The following is a 25,334-nucleotide window of genomic DNA, read 5'->3' as shown; positions in this document are numbered from 1 at the left end:
TTAGCTCGGTATCTCTAAAACAGCTGGACCTGCCGTTGCCAAAATCTAATCACCACTTCTCTTAGCTTTTACACTTGCAAATCATGAAACAAAACTGATTGTTTTTAATAAATAAAATTATATCAACTAAAAAAGTCATTTCTTCCATTATCATAGATATCTCTTACAACTTTTACCCCAGCTGTCCGTCTATAAAAAAGGACCGTATTGCAAATTCGCGGTCTGCAGGGTACATTCTACGTCTGTCGTAAAGGTAAACGCCATTGGCCCAAACCGAATCGCGTGTTACCGGTACCGGCTGTCAGTTTGCGAACGGTTTGCGAACTTGCAACACACATAACAATAGTCGTGCAATTTTGTTTAGTTTATTCCCGACAACAATGTGCGTTTGCCGGTCGCCGCATTCGGATGAGAGATGATCCACGTTGTCGTTGATCGATTCGGTGATCATTGATTTACGATATTGGTGACATGTGTGAATTAGTTGTTTAATTAGAATTTTAAGAAGATAGGTTCATAGAAGTGAGTACAATAATAATTTATTTATATTTAACTTCCTGTAGAGTAGTTATAGTAATGGGCCAAAAATTGAAAATGAAAATTTTTGCATTTCTCGACGTTTTAAAGGTTTCTGAACATTTTGGCATACCTCAGAAAAAATGGATGTGTGAGTGTGTGTTTTGTATGTCCGCATTTTTTCGTCCACGTTTTCGGGCGCACGGATCAACCGATTTGAAAACATTCGATCCCTATTGATAGGGAGATGTGCTGATTAGTTTTTGGCAAAGGCAGGTCCAGCCGTTACGGAAATACGGAGCAAAGAGTGCAGAAAATACAAATCGAGTTTTTGAGAGAACGGAATATCGGTTTTGAATGATCTAAAAAAAACTTTCAATTTGTAATGATTGGAAGAATAGGTGATTAGTTTTTGGCAAAGACAGGTCCCGCTATTTCGAAGATACAGAGCTAAATGTGCTAAAAATGGCAGCTTTCTGCTTGTATTAACAAAACAATTGCTTTTGAGGATAAAAAATTATTTCATATTTTTTTATTTTCCATAAAATATTTTTGTAATTTTGAATTAAAAATTCAAAAAATTACCCAGGCTAAGCACAGTCTAAGCGCCACTCTGGTACAAATGTTTACCCAAGTACGTTTAGACTGTTTATGTTTTTCAATTTTGTGAAAACTATTGAAAAATGTGAAAATGCCGCCAAGCTAGGCACAGTAGAAGTAAAAATGTTGCACATAATTATTTGCAAATGTTTAGACTGTGACTATACTGGAGCACTTTTTCAATTTTGTGCAAATTAGGCAACTATTTTTTTTTTTTTGAAATTTAATTCGAAATGAAATGACAATTCTTAATGTTCTGGAGATAAATTGATTTATGATTTACATTTCATTTGCTCAGATATAACAAGATAGCAAAAATAATGAAAGTTACAGTATTTATAATAATATATTTGAAAACGTTTAAAATTTCTCGCATATTTCATTACGGTAAGGGAAGTTCCAGCAATTTGCCTTAAGGCACGATGCCATACACCATTAGTTAGTTAATTATTTAAGAACCAATATATCATGACAAACCCGCCATGCCAAACTATATATACTGATCCACCCTTAGATGTAATTAGAACCCTTTCTATTTCGCTGAATGCTGAATTGTGATTTTTTGTGAAGAATGGTCAAAACTGTTCTTTTTTGTGTTCAATGGTCACTGTTTTCTTGTTTTATATTACATATAAATGTACTGATGTACAATATCTAATAAAGAAGTAGAACAGGGTATCAAAACTTATATACCAATCCATTGGTGAAATGTGTGAATTAGTTGTTTAATCAGAATTCAAAAAAATAGGTCTATAGAAGTGAGTACAGTACTACTTTATTTATATTTAATTAGTTATTTAAGAACCAATGTGTCAGGGCAAACACGCCATGCCAAACTATATATACTGATCCACCCCTAGATGTAATTAGAACTCTTACGGTCTTACTATATTACGCTAACTACTGATATGTGATTTTTTTAAAGGTTGATCAAAACCTTTCTTTTGTTTGTCGTATTAATACAATACACTGTTTTCTTTTTTATGTTACATATATATGTACTGATGTAAAATATCTAATGAAGACTACCCAAGGGTAGACAATTTATGTACCAATCCGTCTTTTCATGTAGTATACAGTTTATGGATTGAAATTTTTTTTGAACTGAAAAATAAACTAACGGTCGAATTAATATATAAATTTATTTAAATATGTACAGTTTTAGGAACAAACTAAACAAATAATTGAAAAAAACTCTAATGTTTTAAATGAAAAAATACGATTATAATTTGTTTCATCTCGACGCGTTTACTGTTAATTAATTGAATATGTTTCAACCTCAATATTTATATATATATATATATATAATATATATATATATATATATATATTATATTAGGGTGACCCTTTTACAATTGATATTTCCAAATTTCTCTGCTTCCAGGGGCTCAAATGCTTCCAAATTAATATAAAAAAATTCTCTGAAAGTTTTTAGTCTTTTTTTCAGATAGTGTTAGAAATCATGTTGAAATATGTGAAGTGTTTTTTTTAATTTTTTTTAAATTATTTTAATTTTGTTTTTATTTTTTTTTTATCATTTTATCATTTTTATTTTAATTTTTTGTCTTAATAATAACTAAGATATTCCGTACTTCAACCCAAGTTCCTTGATTCTTTTTTCTAACACTAAGTAAATACTAATTTTTTTAAATATATCAAATTTTTGTTATATTTTCTTATTTACTTAAAATAAGCAAACACAATGTTCTTCTCAAAATTTTTATTCACTTTTCGATTTTTACCTATGTTATTTCCATAAGAAACTATTTAATAATAATAATTTTTAATAATTTAATTTTCCATAAGAAAATATTTAAATTTTGGATTATACATATATATATATATATATATATTTATATATATATATTAAATAATAAATTATTAAGCAACCAATGCTTGGAAATTCATAATAAATGTTTTTAAAATTGTATAATTTTAAGAAGATAATGTGTCTCATCATTAAGTTACAAAAATGGTAATGAAAATTAATAAGTTGGTATAATGATTATTTTCAAATTGTTTTATATTCACTGATGATGACATGAATTATTTGCCGAAACGTATGAAACAATAATAAATTTTTAAAACGTCTTAACACTTTTTACATTTTATGTATGCATTCCATAAATTTTAATCACACAAATTTCAACATCAAAATTAACTAGCAAGATACTAAAAAAAAATATGTAAAAAATATTATTAACTTCTCGTAGGGTAAGTTATAGTAATCGCAAAAAATCGAAAATGAATATTTTCTGAATATTTGGCAAAAAAGTTCAAAATTTCCAAAATATTTTAAAGTATAAAAAAGTTAAAATTTTTCAAAAATTTTAAATACCTCAAAAATCTATTTTTTTCAAAGTTCTAAAAAAATTCTTATCTTTTTTAAAAACTTTGCCCAGCAATTTGCCTTAAGGCACGATGCCATACACCACTAGTTTTTTTTTTTATAAAAGTCTATTGAGGTTTTTTATATAAGTTTGCTTTTCAAAATTACTAAATTATATTTGCTATTACTATTATGCTTGATTGATTGAGGAGTCTTAAATATATTGACTATGTATGCGTATGTGCATCCCTTATATGCACATAGAGTGCATCCCTATGCACTAAAAACCCAAAAGATTTTTCCACACTAGTTAAATAAAGATTTTTATGTATGAAATGTGTAAATTATATTAATTAATGTGTAAATTATATTAATTTATTTAATTAATTATTTAATTATATTTAATGTGTAAATTATATTAATTATATTAATATAATTACTTAGAGATGTGAATAATAATTATTGAATTAAACTAAAAATCAATAAGCAATTTTTGGTTTTATAATGAATCACACACTTCTATGGTAGAAGATATCTACCATCTGGTAGCAACAATTTAGCTTAAGAGGCTACGTAAGGTTATAAAAAATGTTTTAAGAATTTTCTGTCTTCATTACCTCGATAGTAAAAAATAGAAAATAATGTTATAGTTATACATTTATTCATGATTATACCTTTGATTTCTCAAGAGCATTTAGCCACTAACATTATTTTTATTTTGTATCCTATTATATTTTGTTCGCTACATTTTTACATGTTTGAAAAACAATTGTATGTCAATCATCTTTGATAACAGAAAATTGTCTTACAAGTTTTATTTATAAGAATTTTTTTGAATTTTATATACATATAGATAGATATACATAAAAGTTTAGTTTTCAATCATTTTTCACCTGGATGAATTTCATTAACAACTAAATTTAATCTATGTTACATTTAGCAAATGATTATTTTCTGAGGCCATTTATTCGTTATGTAATTGAAATTGGATCATCCCACGTCCATACTTAAAAGCAATTAGTTTAATTGTTTTCAATAACTTTTTGCATCGAGGTTAATGACGAACTGTGCGTAATTATCAATATTCGCTGCATTTAAGTTTGCATAAATTTATTGTTATTCAATGTTAAAAATGAAAATTAAAATCGTATCTATATGTACTATACATACTTCAGTGAGATATCAGCAATAGTTTATGATTTTATTGACGTAGTGAACGGACATGTGTTCTGATAGTTTAGAAACAATATAGTATAGAAACAATAATAAATTACAGTACATAATACTGATTAGAATTTACTACCGTAACGATTTGCTTCAGATATTTCCAGAAAAATGCTAATTTTCATGCATTTTATTTAATTTAATATCTCCGACTTGTTATTACTAAGCGAAATTTTCTCACTTTTAAATATAGAATTCTTTATAGTATTCATAATAGTGAAGCTTTAAAGTATTTCTCTCACTATCACCCTTTTTTATACAAACGCATTTTGAGAAGTAACGTGAAAGCTTACTTTCGAATTGGTGATGAATACTTATATGTATTATAATATGTATTAAATTGAACTTTTGCGTTTCAATAGAGCTTCAATCATAAATTTGAATTGTGTTTAATATTGTTGTGGTTTGTATTATTAAAACACTTTAAGGTGCAAAAATTTCAAGGGGTCATCAAATAGCAAGTTGTATATTTTATGGTATTTTAACCAGAATATTTTCTAGGACCTAGAACTTTCTAGTCAATTCAGAGTGATGATAGTGTATTTAATAATTGTTATATTTTGATATATAATATTGAATTTTTAATATTTTTTGGTTTTTATTATTTAATTAACAAGTCATGATAAACGAAAGATTTTTCAACAACAAAATCATTTGAAATCATTGAAATTGCCATTAAGTGATACAGCCCTTGAGTAATAAAAAAAAATTATTAACAAGAATGTATTTTTGAAACCTATTTTCTAACGATCTTCTTCTCGAAATTTCAGGTACTAATACTATAATTAAAATATTAAATGTTGTTCCAATTAACTTATTACAAGAAACTCGAAAACTAAATGCTTAGTTTAGCTAACAAATTGGTAAAATAAAAACAATATTTTGTTTTTATGTGTTCACTATAAATGGTAATTATAATTTGGTTCATTCATATTAAAAATGATAAACGTAAAAAGAAACTAGTGGGGTGGGTGGCATCGTGCCTTAAGGCAAATTGCTGGAACTTCCCGTACCGTAACGAAATGATCGAGGAATATTAAATGTTTTAAAATAGATTATTATAAATATTGTAACATTGTCGAATATTTATAAGAATTATATAAATTAAATTGGAAAGTTGGAAATTATTTGTTTAACGTATATTAGAACTATAGTCAGAATTAAAAATACAATCTGAATTATTTTCGATATACGAAAAACTAAAAAAAAAAAAAAAAAAAAATGGTACAACATTTTTTTTTCCAAAATCAATTATTTTGTTAAGACAAGCAGTAAGTTCTTTGAATCAATTGAATCGGACGCTTACTTCTCTCAAAAACTGCCATTTTTTGTACATTTAGCTCCGTATCTTCAAAATGGCTGGGCCTGCCTTTGCGAAAAACTAATAACCCATTCTCCCAATCATTATTAATTGAATGTTTTTTAGATCATTCAAGTCGGATGCTCCGTTCTCTCAAAAAGTCGATTTCTATTTTCTTCACTCTTTGCTCCGTATCCTCGAAATGGCTGGACCTGCCTTTGCCAAAAACTAATCAGCTCTTCTCCCTATCAATATGAATCGAATGTTTTTTGAACCATTCAAATCGGTTGATCCGTGCGACCGTAAACGTGGACGAAAATTTGTATCCATACATACATACACACACACACACACATTCATTTTTGCTGAAGTATGCCAAAATGTTCAGAAACCTTCAAAACGTCGAGAAATGTAAAAATTTTCAATTCCAATTTTCGGCCCATTACAATAACTTACCCTACGGGAAGTTAAAATAGTTTTTTTTAGAAATCTATTGCTTTATACAAACTTTAGGTAATAATACTATAATATAAATAGTAAATTATATTTCTGTTATTAAAAAAAAATCTAAAACAAAATACGTAGGATAACTAATAACAACAACTTAAAAAGATAAAAGCTATCCCATATTTTTACTAATTTTATTTTGGTAATTGGAATTTTGGTAATTTTAATTTGGTTCATGTTGACATACAAAAATAATAATAATAACGATACAGGAACAACAAATATATTTTTGAAACCTGGTACCTGGTAGAAAATTCAATTAATTATACTACTATTCAAATATTAAATAATGTTTCCATTGTTACAAAAAAATCGGGGACTAAATGCACAGAATAGCTAACAAATTGAAAACATAAAACTAATATATTTTTGTTTTTACTATATAGATAGGGTAATTATAATTTTATTTATGTAGATATATTAAAATAATAATAATAATGTTGAAGAAAAAGCAAAGATATTTTTGAAATCTTGTTCCTGTTGGAAAATTCAGGTAAAATACTAAAAGTTGTTTTTATTATTAAAATAAAAATGGTAACTAAATACGTTAATACTAAATTAAATAGGTTGAAATTACTCGATAAACACTTTATGTGATAATACTATAATTGAAATATTAAATACTTTTTCTGTTATTAAAAAATTTTGAAATCTAAACACGTTTAGCTAACAAATTGGAGTGATAAAACAATATTAAAATTTTATATTTTTTCTATATATAGTAATTAATTATAATTCAGTTTTGGTAAACATATTAAAAGTTATAAATGATATGAAGAATATCAGAAGATATTTTTAAAAATATTACTTGGTTGAAAATACAGGTAATGATACTGTAATTAAAAAGCTAACAAATTAAAAAGATGAAAACAATATCATTTTTTATTTTATTAACGATTTTAGTTTTAAGTTTTTACTATATATGGTAATTATAATTCGGTTCTTAAAAATATATTAAAAATAATTATAAATGATAAAAAGAAAACAAGAAGATATTTTTAAAACCTATTACTTGGTAAAAAATTCACGTAATGATACTAAAATTAAAATATTATTTTTTTCTATCATTACACAAATTTCGGGATCTAAATGCGTGGTTTAGCTAACAAATTAAAAATATGAAAACGATATCATTTTTTTTTATTTTATATGAGTTTTGAGTATTTACTATATATAGTAACTATAATTCGGTTCTTGAAAATATATTAAAAATGATTATAAAAAAAGAAAACAAGAATATATTTTTGAAATCTATTACCTGGCAGAAGATTAAGTTAATGATACTTCAATTAAATATTAATTAAAAAATTGGAAACTAAATACTTAGGTTAGCTACCAAATTAGAGAGATAAAAACAATACCATATTTTTATGTTTTTACTATATGGTGACTATTATTTTGGTTCTAGTAAAGATATTAAAAATAAAAAAACATAAATGGAAAACAATTATATTTTTTTAAACCTATTACCTGTTATACCTTTTAGATAATGATACTATAAATTAATGATTAAATGTTTTTCCCATTGTTACAAAAATTCCGGAAACTAAATGCGTATTTTAGCTAACAAATTAGAGAGATAAAAACAATAATATAATTTTATATTTTTTCTATATGTGGTAATTATAATTCATTTCTGGTGAACATATTAAAAATAATAAATGATACGAAGAATACAAGGAAAATAAATATTTTTGGGATCTATTATCTAGCAGAAGGTTAAGTTAATGATTTTTCAATATTCAAAAAAAATTTTTTTTTATAAATTAAAAAAAAATAAAATAGAAGTTTTGCCAACACAAGCGTTCTTCTTATCTTATTTTTATGTTTTTACTATATATGGTAATTTAAATTTGGTTCTTGTAAACATATTAAAAATAATAAATAATTAAAGGAAAACTGTATATTTATGCAGAAGTTTATCAACTCATCAGGAAAATAATCAGAAATATTTTAAATAATTTGCTAGTAAACATAACAAAGAACTTTAGAACACATTTGTATTTTTAGTTATTTATATTTTAATTCATACAGAATATTTCCACAGTTGATAAACGTAATTAATTATATAATAAAATATTAATAATGGGAAAAAATCAGCAGATACAAATGTGTTCTAAATCGCTTTGTATGAAATTATTAATCATTTTATCTTCAGGTTAATTAAATATTCAACAAAAATCGATTTCATACCAAAATAGCCCAGAAGTCTGATTACCAACCACCTAAACTAATTCATTGTCGTGTGATAATAATAATCAATATTATTAGTCACTATGATTAATATTTATTTTAAGGTTAAAACAATGAACCACAATTTTTGAATCGTATATATTAGTATTCACATTTTTGGCACAAGTCACAACACAATTGTCTTCTAAGCTACTCACTCGATTTTTCAAGTTAATTTGATTGAAATATGATCTTATATTTTTTCAGAACTATAATTAAATATTATAAATGATATTTTAATGATAGTGTAACCTAAGTTTTTGTTTTGTCTAAAATGGGCCGCGATTTACGCATGTGCATATGATATCCTTCGGGAAATCGATAATGCGCATGTATCGCCTTAACGCGAAATCTACATAGTAGTGGGTTATGTGACTTTTTTATGATCTAATGCTGTCAGAAAGTGATTGACTGTGTGTAAAAATGGATTTATAAAATAAATTATAATAGACAAATTAAATAGGTGTGATTAGTAAGTACTTCAGTATTATTTTTTACGGTACTCTATGGTTTGAGTTTGATATCGAGGTCTATTTCGTGCGCGTTCCAATTGTTGGTGCCGGTATATAGGTTAAGAGTTAATTTTAAATAAATAACTTTATATAGTATAAAATAAATATTTTTTAATGAAAGATATATAAAAGGGTGATATTATAAGATTTGATAAATATTCTATGTAAATATGTAATTAAGATTACCTAATGCCTTATGTAACAAATTTTAGATAATCTCTAAATTCTAAATATATATATATATATATATATATATATATATATTGTTAAAAGTTTATTATATAAATTTAATATTTTAAAATTTTTCATTTGAATTATAAACCGGTACTTAAAAAATCGCAAAATTTTTGTTTTTGTTTCAAATTTATTGTTTTTTTATTACACTAAATTATATTCTAGGATAAGGCAGAGCACAAAGGTTTTGAATCTTGGTATTTTTTACTCCATAAGCAGGGTAAATTGGGTCGGTCATAGGGTTCTAAGTATAAATAATTGCTACATTATTCAATCAATGCAAAATATAAATTTTAGGGATGCATTTTTTACAGAATTAACGTAAACTGTAAATAATTTTGATTTTTGTTCGTCATTTATCTGATTTCGTCATCAGCAGAGTTGGAATAACTATTTATTTAGTTTATCTCTTAAAAAATAGTTTTTTTTTTAAACTTAATTACCTTGTTATTTGCAATTGTCTACACTGCAATTTGTAAGGTGATGGCAATTTATACACCTTTTTCTCTCTACTTGCAAATATTGTTTTAAATACATTCTTAACTTTACTAGTTTTTAAGATACCGGCAGTGAACCTTTTTGCCCACGGACCTTTAAGCTCCGCTCTTCCCTATATCAGTATAAAAAATTTAATATTTGAAAAAGAAGAGATTTTTATGTTTCTTATATTTTGTCTTTAATTCGGTTAGAATTAATTAAACATGCATTTATGATTTTGAATTTCAAAATTGGTTTCATTATTTGAGAAATTTGATTATTTGTACTTGTTAAAGGTTTTTATTTGAATTATATCCCACAAGTATTTAAAACAGCAAAACTTATGTTTCATTCATATGAATTCCTTAATTTTTTATGCTACCTAAATAAAATAATGTACCTATACATAATAATGAAACAATATTTCATTTTATTGAAATATCTCAATTTTAAAAGAACGTAAATACCAAATAATAGTTTATTCTATTTTTGGAAATCGATATTAATATTATAAAAATATTATGAAGTCTAATTATAAAATCGCATAATATATTTTACACAATTTAACAAATAAAATTAATTTTAAATATTAGTTTTACAGAATCTTTATGTAGTGTTATTATATACGTACATAATAATGAAATATATTATTACTTTTATTTATTCAACTATATTCGATAAATCTAAATAGTATTCCACTCTAAATTAAATGAAATACATTTAATTTTGTTATTATTTTTGGTAGACAAACACGATTTTTAATACAATTACTTTAATATTACATTAATACAATCATGTAATATTAAAATTCAATATAAGTTGTTGATTCTACAAATATAGAAAAATCTTGGGTCAATCATATCGTAATTTAAAAAAATTAAAAACTATACATTATATCAGAGAATTGTGATATTATAATATGTGAACATAGATTTATGATAATTTAAAATTAGAAAAAAATAACTCATCAATTATAAGACTCGTTTTTCTGTAACATTCAAAATATATATCTTCAAAGAAAACTTAACTACACTTAATTTAATATATATTAGGGTAGGCAAAAAATAATCTTCATATCAAACGTATTAGACTCTAAGTTTATTGATTTTTATGCTATAATTAAACCGCGATGTTCATGTAGTTATTTATTTTTATGATTCATTTTATTATTTGCTAAATGTATCTTTTTTGTTGTTACAGATTTCGTGATATTCGTTTTAAGTTTACTTATAATAACATATTTATTTGACTAAAATCTTGAAGATGGTAGCTAATAATATAAAGTCAAAGGGCGAAGAAACGTGTTTGAAATTTTTGCCACAGAAAGGTAAGTTGAAATAGTAATTGTAAAAAATATAAATATAAATAAATATAAAATATATAGCATACATAATAGATTATATTTTAAATTGATAAAGTATTGAATTCTGATATAATTTAGCTTATGACGATGATTGAAGTTTAAGAGGCAAATTAGTGAGGTGCAAACAAAAGAGCAATAATAATTCAAAATATATCAAGACCATAGGTCGTTAACTTAAAAATTTTGTTAAATATAAATTTTTAAAATCGATCCCCACACGAATTGTAAAATTAGTATTAAAAATTCATTATTGCACTGAAAGTGCCTTATACAACTTACTAAGAGAGTAAACTTTTGATAATAGTTCTTTTGTTTTTAAATATAACTTTTCTTAATCGATGTATTCGTTTTTGACAAAATTTGACCAATGATAAAATGTGCATTAGCAATTTAATGTTAAAAATCAAATCTAAGATAGTCCTATAGAACAAAAATAGCCTATCAAACACAAATGAGCAATTAAATAATATTTAAAAATTATTAATTTTTTTTGTTTCTTAAACTTTTACTTATCTTATAAGAATTTTTAAAATCTGTACAAGCTTGGTTCTCGATGAAAGATAAAGTTAGCATTACAATTTTATTTTTGCTTATCAAAACTGAAATAGTCTCATAAAATAAAATATTGGAGTAAACACAAAAGAGTAATAAAATTAATATTTCAACATTATTATGAATGTTCATTGTTTTTAAATTACATTTACCTGATATAAGTTATCAAAATCTATACATGCGTTTTTTATTAAATTATAAAACTAACCATTTAATTTTGATAATCAAATCTAAGATCGTTCCCTATAAAATTGAAAATAGTTTAGCAAACTCAAAAGAGCAACTGAACAATATTTAGAAATTATTCAATTTCTTTAATTCTCAACTTTTAGAAAAAAATTAAAATCATAGAGCTCTCGATAAATCAAGTGATAAAATTAGTATTAAAAATTTGATTTTGCCAATTAAAACTAAAATTGTCTCATAAAATAAAATATTGGAGTGAACACAAAGAGTAATAAAATAAGTATTTCAACAATATTAAATGTCTATAGTTTTTCACTTTTATTTACACTACACATACGTTTTCAATTAAAATTTGGCCAATGATATGACCAATGAACATTAACAATTTAATTTTGACAATCATATCTAAGATTGTTCCTTATAAAATTAAAAATAGTCTAGCAAATACAAAAGAGCAACTAAACAGAATAATCATAAATTATTCAATTTCTTTGATTCTCAACTTTTATTTGTGTTAGAAGAATTTTTAAAAGCTATATAAGCTCTCGATAAAACAAATGGTGAAATTAGTATTAAAAATTTAATTTTGCCAATCAAAACTGAAATTGTTTCATAGAATAAAATACTGTAGTAAACACAATAAAACTACACAAAAAAACGATAAAATTATTATTTCAAATTATCAAATTGTTATGGCTCTTAACTTTTATATATTTGAAATGTATTTGTAAAATTAATTTGCATTTTATATGCATTTTCGATATAAAGTAGTCGAATGGTAGAATCAGCTTTAACAGATAGGAAGCCTCAAGAACAAAAGAGCAATATTTTAAATATTTTCAATGGAATTATTCTTAGCTTTAATCAATTATTAATCCACAGATCCTTATTTTGTCGTTAATAACCTGCCAGTTTAAATTTAATTTTTGCAGATACTTGTTTTTTGGTGGATTCACAAGTCTACTAGGGATTACTGATCATTATGTTTTCCATCACAAATCAGGTCAAAACCGTTGGCCCTTAAGGTTTCAAATATCAACACCAATTTTTATCGAATAAATCATTATTAATAAAAGCGAGTAACAACACGTGTATAAGTTTCGCACGCTTCTACATTCTACTTTTTCCCAAGTCAGAGGTCTAAGGTTTCGACTCGATGGATGAGATTTTAATTGTTTCAAATTGATCCCATTGTCGGAGGTGTTTTATGACTGATAGATTTCAATTGTATTCGCATTTCGGACAATAATGCGAACACTTACCGCCTATGTCCTGCTCTTTTTGAATCATCAAACAGCAAATCAAAGATCCCTTTGGAGCTGCGACAAGTTTTGTTTTTGCATCTTGGACAGTTTGATGTCTGACGGCGTGGATAAAGTTTATAAATCTATCAAAATTATTTTGGATGTTGAAATATGTTTTGCTAATTATTATATTGAGTTTTGTGCATTATATTGCCATATCTTGAAATTTGCTTTAAAAGACTATTTTTGTAATGACACGTATTAGAAAGAACAAGTGTTGCAATTATGTTTGTGAGTATCCCCATTGAAGTGCAGTTTTGTCCAAATTATGAATTCAACAAATGATAATTATTTAATCTACTTTGGATTGATTAGTTAGATCATTTTCTTCAAAATTTTAATTATTTTAATAACATTACATATATATTACATTACATACATATTACATGATATACATTACATATATAACAATACATTTGTTATATTTTATTCAATCGATTAGTGTATCATAAAAAACAAATGAAGACTGTGCAATAAACAAACATTTCTTTATGTTGAGATTGTTTTTTTTTTTAATTTCAGGCGGAATACTATCTCAATCGTTTAAGTTAAAAGCATATAATTTAGAGCACAAAAAGCCACATGTATTTTCACAATGTCAAGTAAGTATCTTCTCTTCTTTAATCACAAATCATATTTAGTTAAATAAAATCAAAGCAAATTTAAATTTCACAAGTCATATGAATTAATGCATTTCTATTAAAAATAGCTTTATAATTGAAAAAGCACTGAGAAAAATTTAGAAAGGCAAATTTAATTTCACGTAAATATTATTTGGAAACATACTTATTATAAAATTATTATTTGATTCATATATTTATAATTTGCGCAATGATTTGTCATTTTTACAAAAATTACTTACCGTTACTCTAAATGCCTTTCTGAGGCGATCAGTATTTAATTTTTCGCAAATAGTTAGTGGATTTGATTTAACAAAATTTATTGATCGTGTATTTTTTGTGAAAAATATTATAAAATTTGAACATAAAGCCTTTTACACAAAATTATTAAATTTATTAAAGTTTAGGAAATATAGGATGACTTGTTCCTCAGGAATTGTTAAAAACAATGAAAAATTTTTGAATATTTATTTTTTCGTAAATAGTTTAAAAGATTTTATTTAATGAATTTTATTGATTGTAATAACCACTGAAAAAATTGCAATTTCCGTATAAGAAAAATGGTTTATTCTAAATTTTGTTGTTTATTTCAACATTATTTAATTGACTCTGCAATTGTTAATCATTTAAATATCTAGAGAAAATTATGAAAATAATTTATTTGAATAAAAAATGTATTTTTGTACCCCTAATTAAATTAAAAAAATAAATAGCATTGTACTATTTTAATACTATTAAATTAAATTGATGTTTTGTATAGAAAGTGTTTTTTTTAATATTGAAAAATTCAAGGATAACAAAAGCTAATAATATAAATTGTACTAAATTGATTTTATATTTTTGAGTAAATTTTTAATTTTTATTTTGTATAAAAAATATGCTTATTTTAATTTTTTGTGTTCATTTTTACAATATTTAATCGATTTTGCATTAATTTTTAAATATTCCAAAATATAAACATTATTTTATCTTAAAGTGCTTTGCCCTGAATAAATTAAATAAATAAAATAGTAGTAAATCCATTTAATAGTATTATTTAGTATGGAAGGTGGTATGTTGAAATTTTGATAAATTCATACTCTGAAGAACTAATAATAAAGCTTATTTATGATTATTGTATTAAATAGATTTTATTTTTTTTGGCAAATTTTATTTTGTATGTGTAAAATGCTTCATTTCAAAATTTTTGGTTTAATTTAACATTATTTAATTGTTTTTGCAAAGCCTGTTAATTATTCACCAATCTAGAGAATATTCTGCTTTAGATTACTTTTATACTGATTTACTAATTATAAAATAATTAATCAGTATTAAATTAAATCAATAGTATTATATCAAATTATTGCTTTGTATATGAAACAACATCCTTGGTATTTTGAAGTATTATAAAATATGAACATTACAAAAATTATTGATAAAATTCAATTTTATATTAATATTTATATTTATACAACACATTTATACAATTGTAGATATTAATAGTATATGACTTAAATTAATACATACTATATTAAATGAAATAATTTAAAAAATAAATGATTACTCTTATCTATTCTAAGTTTCGCCTTCAATATGAAAGTAAAATTAAAAAAATAAAAAACACAGAATAATTTACTCAAAAGTTATATCTTAAATACTCATCAATAGTGTAAAGAGCTTGCTCTTTAAAAAATGTGATTATTTGTATTAAATTTATGTAATATTTTTTTGATAAATTTTTAATTTCCATTTTTTACTATATCATCATCACGTAAATGGTGATTCTATGGGAATACTATCCTCAGTTTTTGTTAAATTCTAACCAAAATGATTTTTATGTTAAATGTTATCTGATGCTTCTTACCAATTGTAACTGCAATAGGAGGAATTAAAAAAAAACTATTAAATTAGTTACAAAGTATTAAATAAATTTTTTAATAATTAAATTAATTAAAAAAAAGAATTAAAATATATAAATTATGCTTTGCATTATGTACAACATTTTTCAAATATTAGAAAATTCAATACTACAAAACTTAATACCATAATTGTGATGGTTCAAACAAATAGCATGTTTCTTCCAAAAAAGTGGATTTTTTAAAATAACAATTGTGCAAATGATCATCATTTTTGCAGAGCCTAGTAAAAATATAAATACTTCATCAACTAAAATAATGAGAGACGTAATATTTTTATCAAATTTATTTTTTATCAGTGGCAAAAAACAGCGGACACATCCACGTGGTACCTGATCTACCGCGCCGTGCACGTGGCGGCCTGCTTGGTAATGTTCTTCGTCTCTGGTGGAGACCCAGGAGGTTTAAGGTTGAAGAACCCGAATGGTTATTATGCAAAATGGCCAATTTACTTGACCCATTGGGGCATAACATTGTGTGTAATACAAAGTCTTATGGCCCTGACACTTGTGGCACATAGGAAACATGAAGACAGAGAGTCATCATGTGAGTATATATAATAGATTTTTTTATGTCTTGTCTTAAAATATTTATCGTTGTTTATAAAAATATGTTTTCTTCAAAAGGTAATGCAGTAGAGAGGAATTCTGCTAATAATCCGTCAAGAATGACACTTTTTGCGAAGACTTATTGGGTGCTTCATACGTTGACTGTCAATTCGGCTATTGTGATAACAGCAGTATATTGGGTTATGGTATTTAATCCAGGTATTTTCATATTTAATTTATTTATATACTTATTTTTATCGTATCATCAAAAGGCTTTGAAAGGCCTATCCGTCTATTCAATATCTGTCCGTTCATCAGATCTCCATCTCAGAGAGAACTCAGATTTTTTTTGATACTTCAATCAAGTTATTAAAATTGCTTGAGTCGCCTTATATTCAAATATACTTTTGTCATCGGAATATAATAGAACTCAATAATTATTACTTAATTCTTGAATAAAATAAACATTTTTATTTGCTGTAAATATTAAATGGATTCAGGAAGCTTTTTTCTACCAAGTACAAGAGAGTCGAGAGTTGATGGGATGTTGAAAATGCTAGCTCACTATTCTTATTTATTAATTAATACAATTATTCAGTATAGTATAGTATCACTAATATTTGTATAAGCAATATTTAGAAAAAATATCGTCGCCTATTGATTATGGATTAAACTCCCACTAAATGTTCTTACTAACCAATGAGATGCTTTCAAGAATCAACGGTTTTCCATTCAATATTTTTTGTGCTATGACGATATTAAGTTTAAACATCTATTATTCTTTTTGTTTAAATATGTATATTATTAAAATCGACGTATAGCAAAATAAATATCTATTAACGCATTTGAAATATCATTTCCTGCAACATGAATGAATATATTCATATATTCTTGGTAACAATAATAATTGTGTTTACATATATTTTGTTTTATCGAGTATATCTCAAAATTTATGCAAAAATGATTGATAATATATATTAATTTATTAAACTTACTTAAAATGCTTAAGAATACTGTATATACAAGTAACACTTCAATTTATTTTCAGCAAATTATAATAGATAATTTATAATTTATATATAAAATTATAATTTTAATTAATTTTCAAAATATTATGGAATATTGTTTTTAGATAAGAAAAAATTTTGTTTGGTGAAATTTATATAAAAAAAATCAAATAATTCAGCTTACAAATATGGTATTTAAAAGATGTTTTGTTTCTAATTAATAACAAGTATTTCTACAATCCGTCAACTGAAAATCGATTACTTTTAGAACTTTTCACAAAGAATCCACGAAAGCCTCGTTTTCTTCTCAAATATGTTAAATTTTTTTATTGATAATTCCATATTCGGGAGATAGGGGATGGGATTTCATAAAAGCTCATTCACAAAAAGCTATATAATTATATGTTCGGAATTTATAGGATGTCCCATTCTCCAACTATTAAAACAAACAAATGTTTATACATTTATTCATTTTGTTAATTCTTTAAAAATTTCAAGAGTTTACCTTTGAAATATTGGATTTAAAAATATTAAATAAAATTAGCTTAACAATAAATAAAATAAGCTTTTAATTATAATCTCATAAAAGCTCATTGACCATAAAGCTATATAATTCTATGTTCGGGAGATATGGGAAGTCTCATTCTTCAACTGTTAAAACAAAAAAAATTTTAATACATTTTAACATTTTGTTAACTATTTAGGAATTTCAAGAATTTACCTTTGAATTATTAGATTAAAAAATATTAACTTAACAATAAATAAAATGAGCTTCTAATTACAATTTTATAAAATCTTATAAATTATAAAGCTTTTCTTATTATTTAGAGAACTTTTATGTTTGCTTTTTATGATAATAGTCTAAAATTTTAATATTTATTACTACTTCCATTCAATTTTAACTATTCAATAATTGGAATGGCATTACACAAAATATGATTTTATTTAATTACAATATTTATTACAACGGTTAAATAATTCAATATCTGGTAATAATAATGAACAATAACATAAATTTAAATAAAAAAGAGTACAAAGGAGAGAATTAACATTAAAATGATATCCGTAGTATGATGAAATATGAAATAATATGGAAAAATGATACTCAAAATATCAAACAATGTCGTTTATGAATGAAATGAATACAATTAAGTTTCATTTTAAGCTGTAAAAGATATTTTTACCTATTACTCTCAACAGAAAGTATTCTATTTTTATCTATTTTTATTAGTAACCATCAAATTCCAATAACGTGTTGGCATCTATTTCCACTTCAATTAATGTCAAGGCTGTTTTTTATTTTCGACATTTATAAATTGTCGAATGATTCAGTTAAGAATGAATTATTATGTCATACAATCGATTCTCTTTTTCATCAGAAGAGGGATTCAACGTTGTCACTGTGATGGTGCATATTGTCAATTCTGTGGTTATGATCATCGACTTGTTCCTGGTTGCACATCCTGTGAGACTTCTCCATATGCATTGGTCACTCATGTTTGCTATCCTGTATCTGACTTTTAGCTGGATATACTATTGTGCAGGAGGACTGTCCAGGTAAATACTTAAAAAAATGCAGTATAAGATGAAAAAAATTAGCTGCTATGCGTCTTGAGCAACAAAATTCCTATTACATTCAATAGAATCTATGTTATAAAAGTACTGCAATTTTTACTATATTTTCTTCGATCCACATTTTTGTCTAATTACACCCAATTTTCTAGGAAAATGGAACCATTCATTTACACCGCTCTGGACTGGCGGAAACCAGGCATATCTATCGGATTTTGTCTCTTCGGATTGGTTTGTTATGTCCTGGTCCATACTTTAGTCTTTTTCCTCGCCTGGTTGAGAAGACTGATATATCTTCGAGTAGTGAAACCACAAAAACCTGATCCTGTCCACGCATCACTTCTCTCGTTGCCGATGGAAGTAATAATTAATAATACAGCTTGAATTGATAAAGTAAAGTCATATAATTAATTTGAAATGAATAAATAAATGACTGCCTTTAATTGCAAACGATATTTGCAAATGCAGACTGATCGCTACGGGTACGAATATTTTTTGAATTGTTTGAGTAAGCATACACATTTGATTGAAAATAACTGTTGCATAAAATGTAATTTTATATTGAAGATAAATTTTAAATTTGATGAAATATTAAAAAATCTCACAAAGAGTTTCTTCTTAAACAAAAATAAATTTAAGGCACATATACTTGATATACATAAGCAGCCTACGATGAAATTCTGTATAGGAAAACTTTTTAAAATTTGTGTACTTGAAGTCGTTTCTTTTATTAACAACCTATGATACAAATAAAAAATTGTATTTGTTTTATGCATCTGTTATTTAAATGATCAAACAAAATTGTTTACACATACGGCATCAATAAAAAGACTGTACAAGAAAAATTTAAAGCGAATCTCATGATTAAATGCAATGCATTATGATACCTTTTGGTATAAAACATGTCCACGTATACTAAAAATTATACATATCTTTACCATATTTATCATTAATTTGTTAAATATGTTTAAAACACTATAAGTAATTTAAGCACACATGTTTTGCAATTAACAAGCAAAACATTTTATTAGTATTAATTACAATCATAAAACTATGTAGATTGATTTGCTTAGTTATTAAAAATCATTCCAAATAGTTATTAACACTACGTTTCATTTATTTATTTAGCACATATCTAATTCAAGTCAAATTATTTTTATTAATAATAGTAAAGTCTACCAAAGCTTGTAATGTTCTAATTAGAACAAAAACTAGAAAATTAATTTTAGAACAAAATTTAAATAAATTGTACTTTTTAGATATTTTCGAATATTATTATTTAAAATATTATTAAGCATATATTTTTGATACAAAAGTATAACAAGCAATATGCATGGCTGATATATTTATTAAATATGTTGATTTTCTCTAAATTATTTGTCGATTCTAAAACTGTATTGTTAATAATATTGTGATAATTAAAAGTATTAATATTTTTAAGTTAATTCGCAATAATTGTGTTAGATCAAAATTATTATATTTATAGAACATATCCAATAAATGAAATAATTTATTATATATAATTGTTATTATTCACGTTTTAGAAAATTCACTAAATTTGGTGTAAAATATAATTTATTCAAGTAAAATATAATTTATTAAAATAACTATGTATATGTTTTGCTAAATTATATTTCCAATAATTATTTAAAAATTATTGATGCAAACATTTTATGTTGCAAACATCTATTGACTCCATCAAATATAAGATTTCAATATCTTAGTAAATTTATATTTTAGTTAAAATAAAATTTCAAATGTATAATTGACTCGACGGTAGGTAAGCGACGGGACTTGATTTAGAGGTCCCGGGTTCGAGACCCGCTTCGAGCAGCCTGTTGTCGAACAGGAGTGAAAATAGCTCTTGCTCGGCATTACTGCACCAATAAAAAATCAGCTCTATTGCATAATTTCTAATAATAAAATCAACAAATATGGATGGATTGGCAATTGGGTTACCATCTAAAAATACGAAGTATGGAGAGCTTTTAGCCCAACAGCTAGGACGTTAGGTTCTGATTGCTGTTAAAATATAAAAATTAATATACTGATACAGCACGAGAGAAATCAGGACAGGGATTACAAGCGCCAAGGTGGCATCCACGAAGAAGGGAACGCTACTGATGAGCAAACTGAGTCTCGACTTGCTCTGTACGGATCGGAGACATGGACTCTAAGAAAGCCCGATAAGAACTACCTCGCGAGAGTTTTGAACTGCGGTGCTGAAGGCGAATGGAGAAGATAAAGAGGACAGACAAGATAGCAAATGAAGGAGTCCTGAAAAGAGTGGGCGAAGAAAGGACTCTACTGAAAACAATCCTGAAGAGAAAAGGAAACTGGATCGGACCCGTTCTGCAAAAAGAGTCCCTCTTGCACGACGTCGTAAACGATGAGGGTAAAAAAGAAGGACTGAAAGGAATGGAAAGAAGAAGAATGCAGACAATTGCAGACGAAAGTAATTATTGGTTGTAAATCAATGTTAATCGATTAGGCGGTGGGATACCATAAGCCTGCCTTCGTGCAGACTACTATTTATTATTATTATATTATATATAAACTAATCACGTAATCGATTTTTCAAATGATTTTGGGACCCTCCCTCCCTATTAGTGGTGCGTGATGATATTCAAAATTATCCCCCTCCCCAACCAAACATCACATGTACTTCTGTTACGAGAAAAAATTGTAGAATTTTTGATTTTTTTTAAATGTTTGGATTTAAAAAGAAATCAAGTAAAAATTGAATACACGTTATATCTCACCTACCCTCCCCCACGTGATATTTTGTGATTTTTTGTCAAACTCCCCTTCCCTCTAAAAACCTCACGTGATTAATGAACTCGCCCTTTGCAATAAAAATATTTTTTTAAACTCGTAATTACTTCATACAATGTATAGTTTTTTAACTTTGAGTGATAATTGATGAAAATGATGCAGTATTAAAAAATATTACAAGTCGCATTTTTTTCATAATCTAGCTGCTACTTAAAAAGTCTTCAGTGTGAAGTGTGTAAAAGATGGTCTGAAATGTGTCAATGTCAATATTATTGCTCTCGGCTGTCAGTTAGAAAATATTGAGGTTAGAATAAATTTGTAAACGCTTTTCATGCGCCAAATTTACCTTTCATTACTAAATAAATATAATTTATTTTACAATATATAGACAAATAAAAAATGTATAGCTCTAGTGTTATTGGAACCTTTGTATCTCAAAAAATTAATAAAATACGTTGGATTCAAGAACAATATGTGGAGGGTAATTCATTTTTAACTGGAAGTTGGGAAAATTCTGAAAACAGTATTAGATTATGGTCTCATAAACCTGCTGAAGATGATTCTGAGGTCTCACCAGAAGAACAAGCTGAAATAGAATTTTCAGGCGATGTTACAGAATTGTTACTACTCAAAAATAATACAGAAAATTTTGTTGCTTCATCTAGTAACGGTCAGTTGTTAATTGTCAAATAATAAATCAATTTATATATATTAGCATTTTTTAATTATTTCCCCTTTTTCATACTTCTAAGAGAATGTTTATTATTAAATTTTATTCAATTTATAATGCAGATAATAGACATTTTACAAAAATTGTACCAGTGTTGTACAATTGTACAATTTATTGAAAAATTAAGCGATTAAAACCAAAGCTTTGAATAATTATTCAAATTAGATTAATCTTGAATTTAAGTTGTTGATTATTATATTTTTATTTCATTTTTCTAGGTGATGTTAAACAATATAGAATCTCTCGGCGTTCTGATTTACCGCCTAGAATTATGGAAGTTCTCAGCTGGAAATCATTACATAAATGGAAGTCAGAAAAAGCTTCTTGTACAGGCTTAGATGTATATGATGGTGATATAGTCACTGTCGGAGAAGATGGAAGGTAAACTCAGACAGATTACTTTTTAAAAGCTTATTTTTATTTTACGGAATACTATTTTTTAGAATAAATTTATTGACAGCTAATCAAAGGGACGTTGTTTGTACAATTAACGACGCTGACAGTTGTACAATTACTTGTGTGTGTTTTCTAAAACATAATGAGGTATGTCTGTGTTTAAAATTTAAATTTAATAAACTACAACAAATTTTAAATACTTCTTTCTTCTTATAGATTTTAACAGGAAATTTAAGAGGACAAATGCGAAGTTGGGATATCAGATGCCCACAAAAAGATGCCAAAGTAGAATCTACTTTTATGAAAAGTGGAGACCATACAGCCACCACGTGTATAACTCATCATCCTACACAAAGACATATGGTAAATAATTGTTTAATATATTTATTGAATAATATTATCTTTTATATGTATATATTTATTTATATCTGATACATTATTTATTATATTTTCTAACACACATTATTTATTATATTTATTATTTTTAAGGTTCTGGCCGGAAATGAGGATGGATCAATGGCTATTTGGGACTTACGCTTAGCCTCATATCCAGTTTCTATATTATCTGCACATCAAGATTCAATCACTGAATTGAAATTCCATCCAGACAGGCCAAATAAACTTTTTTCAAGTTCTGCTAATGGGGAATTATGGCATTGGGATGCTGAGAAGCTTGGAGGTAGTGATGGAATGGCGTGGCTTAATTCAGAATCATCGAAACAAAAGTAAGTGAATATTTATAAGCTTTTATTATTGCATTTATTTATTTGAAAAAGATTTTATGTTGAGGTGTATGGAATTAGAGCCGAATTTATTTTCTTGAAATCGTGCTTTTTTGTATGGTATTGGGTAGTTAACACATTTTGTGCGGCGCAGGTAGAAATACCTGATTATTGGACTGTTTATGAAAGGCGGAAAATTTTACTTTTATCGAACACCAGATGCGCAGTAAATTTGTTTCTGTGGACGGTGTCAAAGCACATTTTTTGTAGGTGATTTTGCTAGGAGTCTTTTTAATAACTGACAGTATTATATGTCATCAATGATAGTACTACTAATATATGTATTCAGTATATATCATTGCTTTTTCACAGAAATAAGTACATTATTTTCAAAACGTTTACAATGGTCATTAATAAAATAAAATTCTAACGTAGGAATGCCGTTTCTTTTATTTAATTGAAGTATTACGGGTTTTAATATCTCCTATCATTCATTATTATTAAGTTATTTAAGATGGCTGTAAAAATGTGTTGCATAGTAGCTGCTTTTTTTTTTGTCGCCTTTGAATTTAATATTATTTAACACAACCTTAAAACAAAATTCATATTTATGAAAAAAATTTAAGAATTTAAGATTGGCTGTTATATATTGCCTGACAAAAATGTGTTTAATGTAGATAATTGGAAAAAAAAATTAATTTACAATTGATGGTTGTGTTTATAAAATCAAGTGCATTTGAACTTATTGTTTATTGAATTATTAATGTAGGTAAGTTTTTTATACAATTAGTCAATAATTTCAATTTTAGGCTTCAAGTATTTGCATTGATATCTGGTTTGCATAAACCAATAAACACATTGGATCTCAATCGTGAAAAGGCTATATGCGGTTGTGATAATGAAGCTGTATATCTAATGAATAATATATTTGCATAATACATCTATTCTATTTCATAAGTGTAAGTGTTTTGATATACAGTGTCTTACTTTTTTAAATAAAATATTATTTTTTTTATTCATTGTTTATTCAATTTATATACATAATTAATATAAGAATGAGAATAATAGTCAAACTATACTATTTCATTATAGGCACTATATTTAAATATTAAAATTCATTTAAAATTTTATCTAAATAATATAAATACTAATATATCTTAGCATAAATATCACACATTTTAAGTTGAATACTTAAATCTTTCACTACATATTGCAAAAATATACATACATTTTTGGTCTTATATCTAGACAAAGTATATCTATATAATCAAGCAATATTAAATATTTATTGTTTTTAAGCTAAAAGAGTCTATAAATGCAGGCAAGATCAAGTTCTTCTACCCTGATAAAATAATCTATAGAGATTTTGGTAAATCATAAAACTAGTTTTTTGTGGTGTAGTGATTTCCAAAGCCTATTGAACAAATCTTATATTATATTCTTTGTGTCTGATGGATCACAATTTCAATCACCAAATGCCAATGGTAATAGACTATATTACATATTTTATTCTAACTTAGGTATAAATACAGAGTAAAATTCTGAAGAAATGCAAAAAAGTCAAATATGTGTTTGACTTTTGTTTACATTGGTTTGAATAATTATTCAAAAACAAGAATTTGTCACATATTCGTAGCTTTGGCATTTCATGGCATTAACGGATGGATAAAATTAGTGTTGAGATAAAATAATAAATTCTAGCTATTAGTAGAATATAGTTAAATGTTAAATTC

At 25.5% G+C, this 25,334-nt stretch overlaps 2 protein-coding genes across 2 annotated transcripts; both read left to right on the top strand.

Annotated features, from left to right (window-relative positions):
* The first annotated feature begins 437 nt into the window (after window positions 1–437).
* On the top strand, window positions 438–19,534 carry LOC113364277 (protein rolling stone-like). The gene is made up of 7 exons (XM_026606765.1): window positions 438–522; window positions 11,132–11,258; window positions 13,859–13,938; window positions 16,151–16,397; window positions 16,478–16,618; window positions 18,786–18,963; window positions 19,131–19,534. The coding sequence occupies exons 2-7, from the start codon at window positions 11,195–11,197 to the stop codon at window positions 19,360–19,362; spliced, it is 942 nt and encodes a 313-aa protein (XP_026462550.1). The 5' UTR covers window positions 438–522; window positions 11,132–11,194; the 3' UTR covers window positions 19,363–19,534.
* A 2,538-nt stretch (window positions 19,535–22,072) lies between these two features.
* Window positions 22,073–24,537, top strand: LOC113364276 (nucleoporin Nup43). Its single transcript, XM_026606764.1, has 6 exons — window positions 22,073–22,423; window positions 22,702–22,864; window positions 22,927–23,026; window positions 23,096–23,242; window positions 23,369–23,604; window positions 24,411–24,537. Exons 1-6 carry the CDS (start codon window positions 22,153–22,155, stop codon window positions 24,535–24,537), a joined length of 1,044 nt encoding a protein of 347 aa, XP_026462549.1. The 5' UTR covers window positions 22,073–22,152.
* The last annotated feature ends 797 nt before the right edge of the window (window positions 24,538–25,334 follow it).

This window comes from Ctenocephalides felis, unplaced genomic scaffold (assembly GCF_003426905.1).
Source record: "Ctenocephalides felis isolate EL2017-DRISC unplaced genomic scaffold, ASM342690v1 CF-g0.4_SCAFFOLD_00845, whole genome shotgun sequence".
Taxonomy (NCBI): domain Eukaryota; kingdom Metazoa; phylum Arthropoda; class Insecta; order Siphonaptera; family Pulicidae; genus Ctenocephalides; species Ctenocephalides felis.
This window is presented reverse-complemented; position numbering and strand designations above follow the sequence as displayed.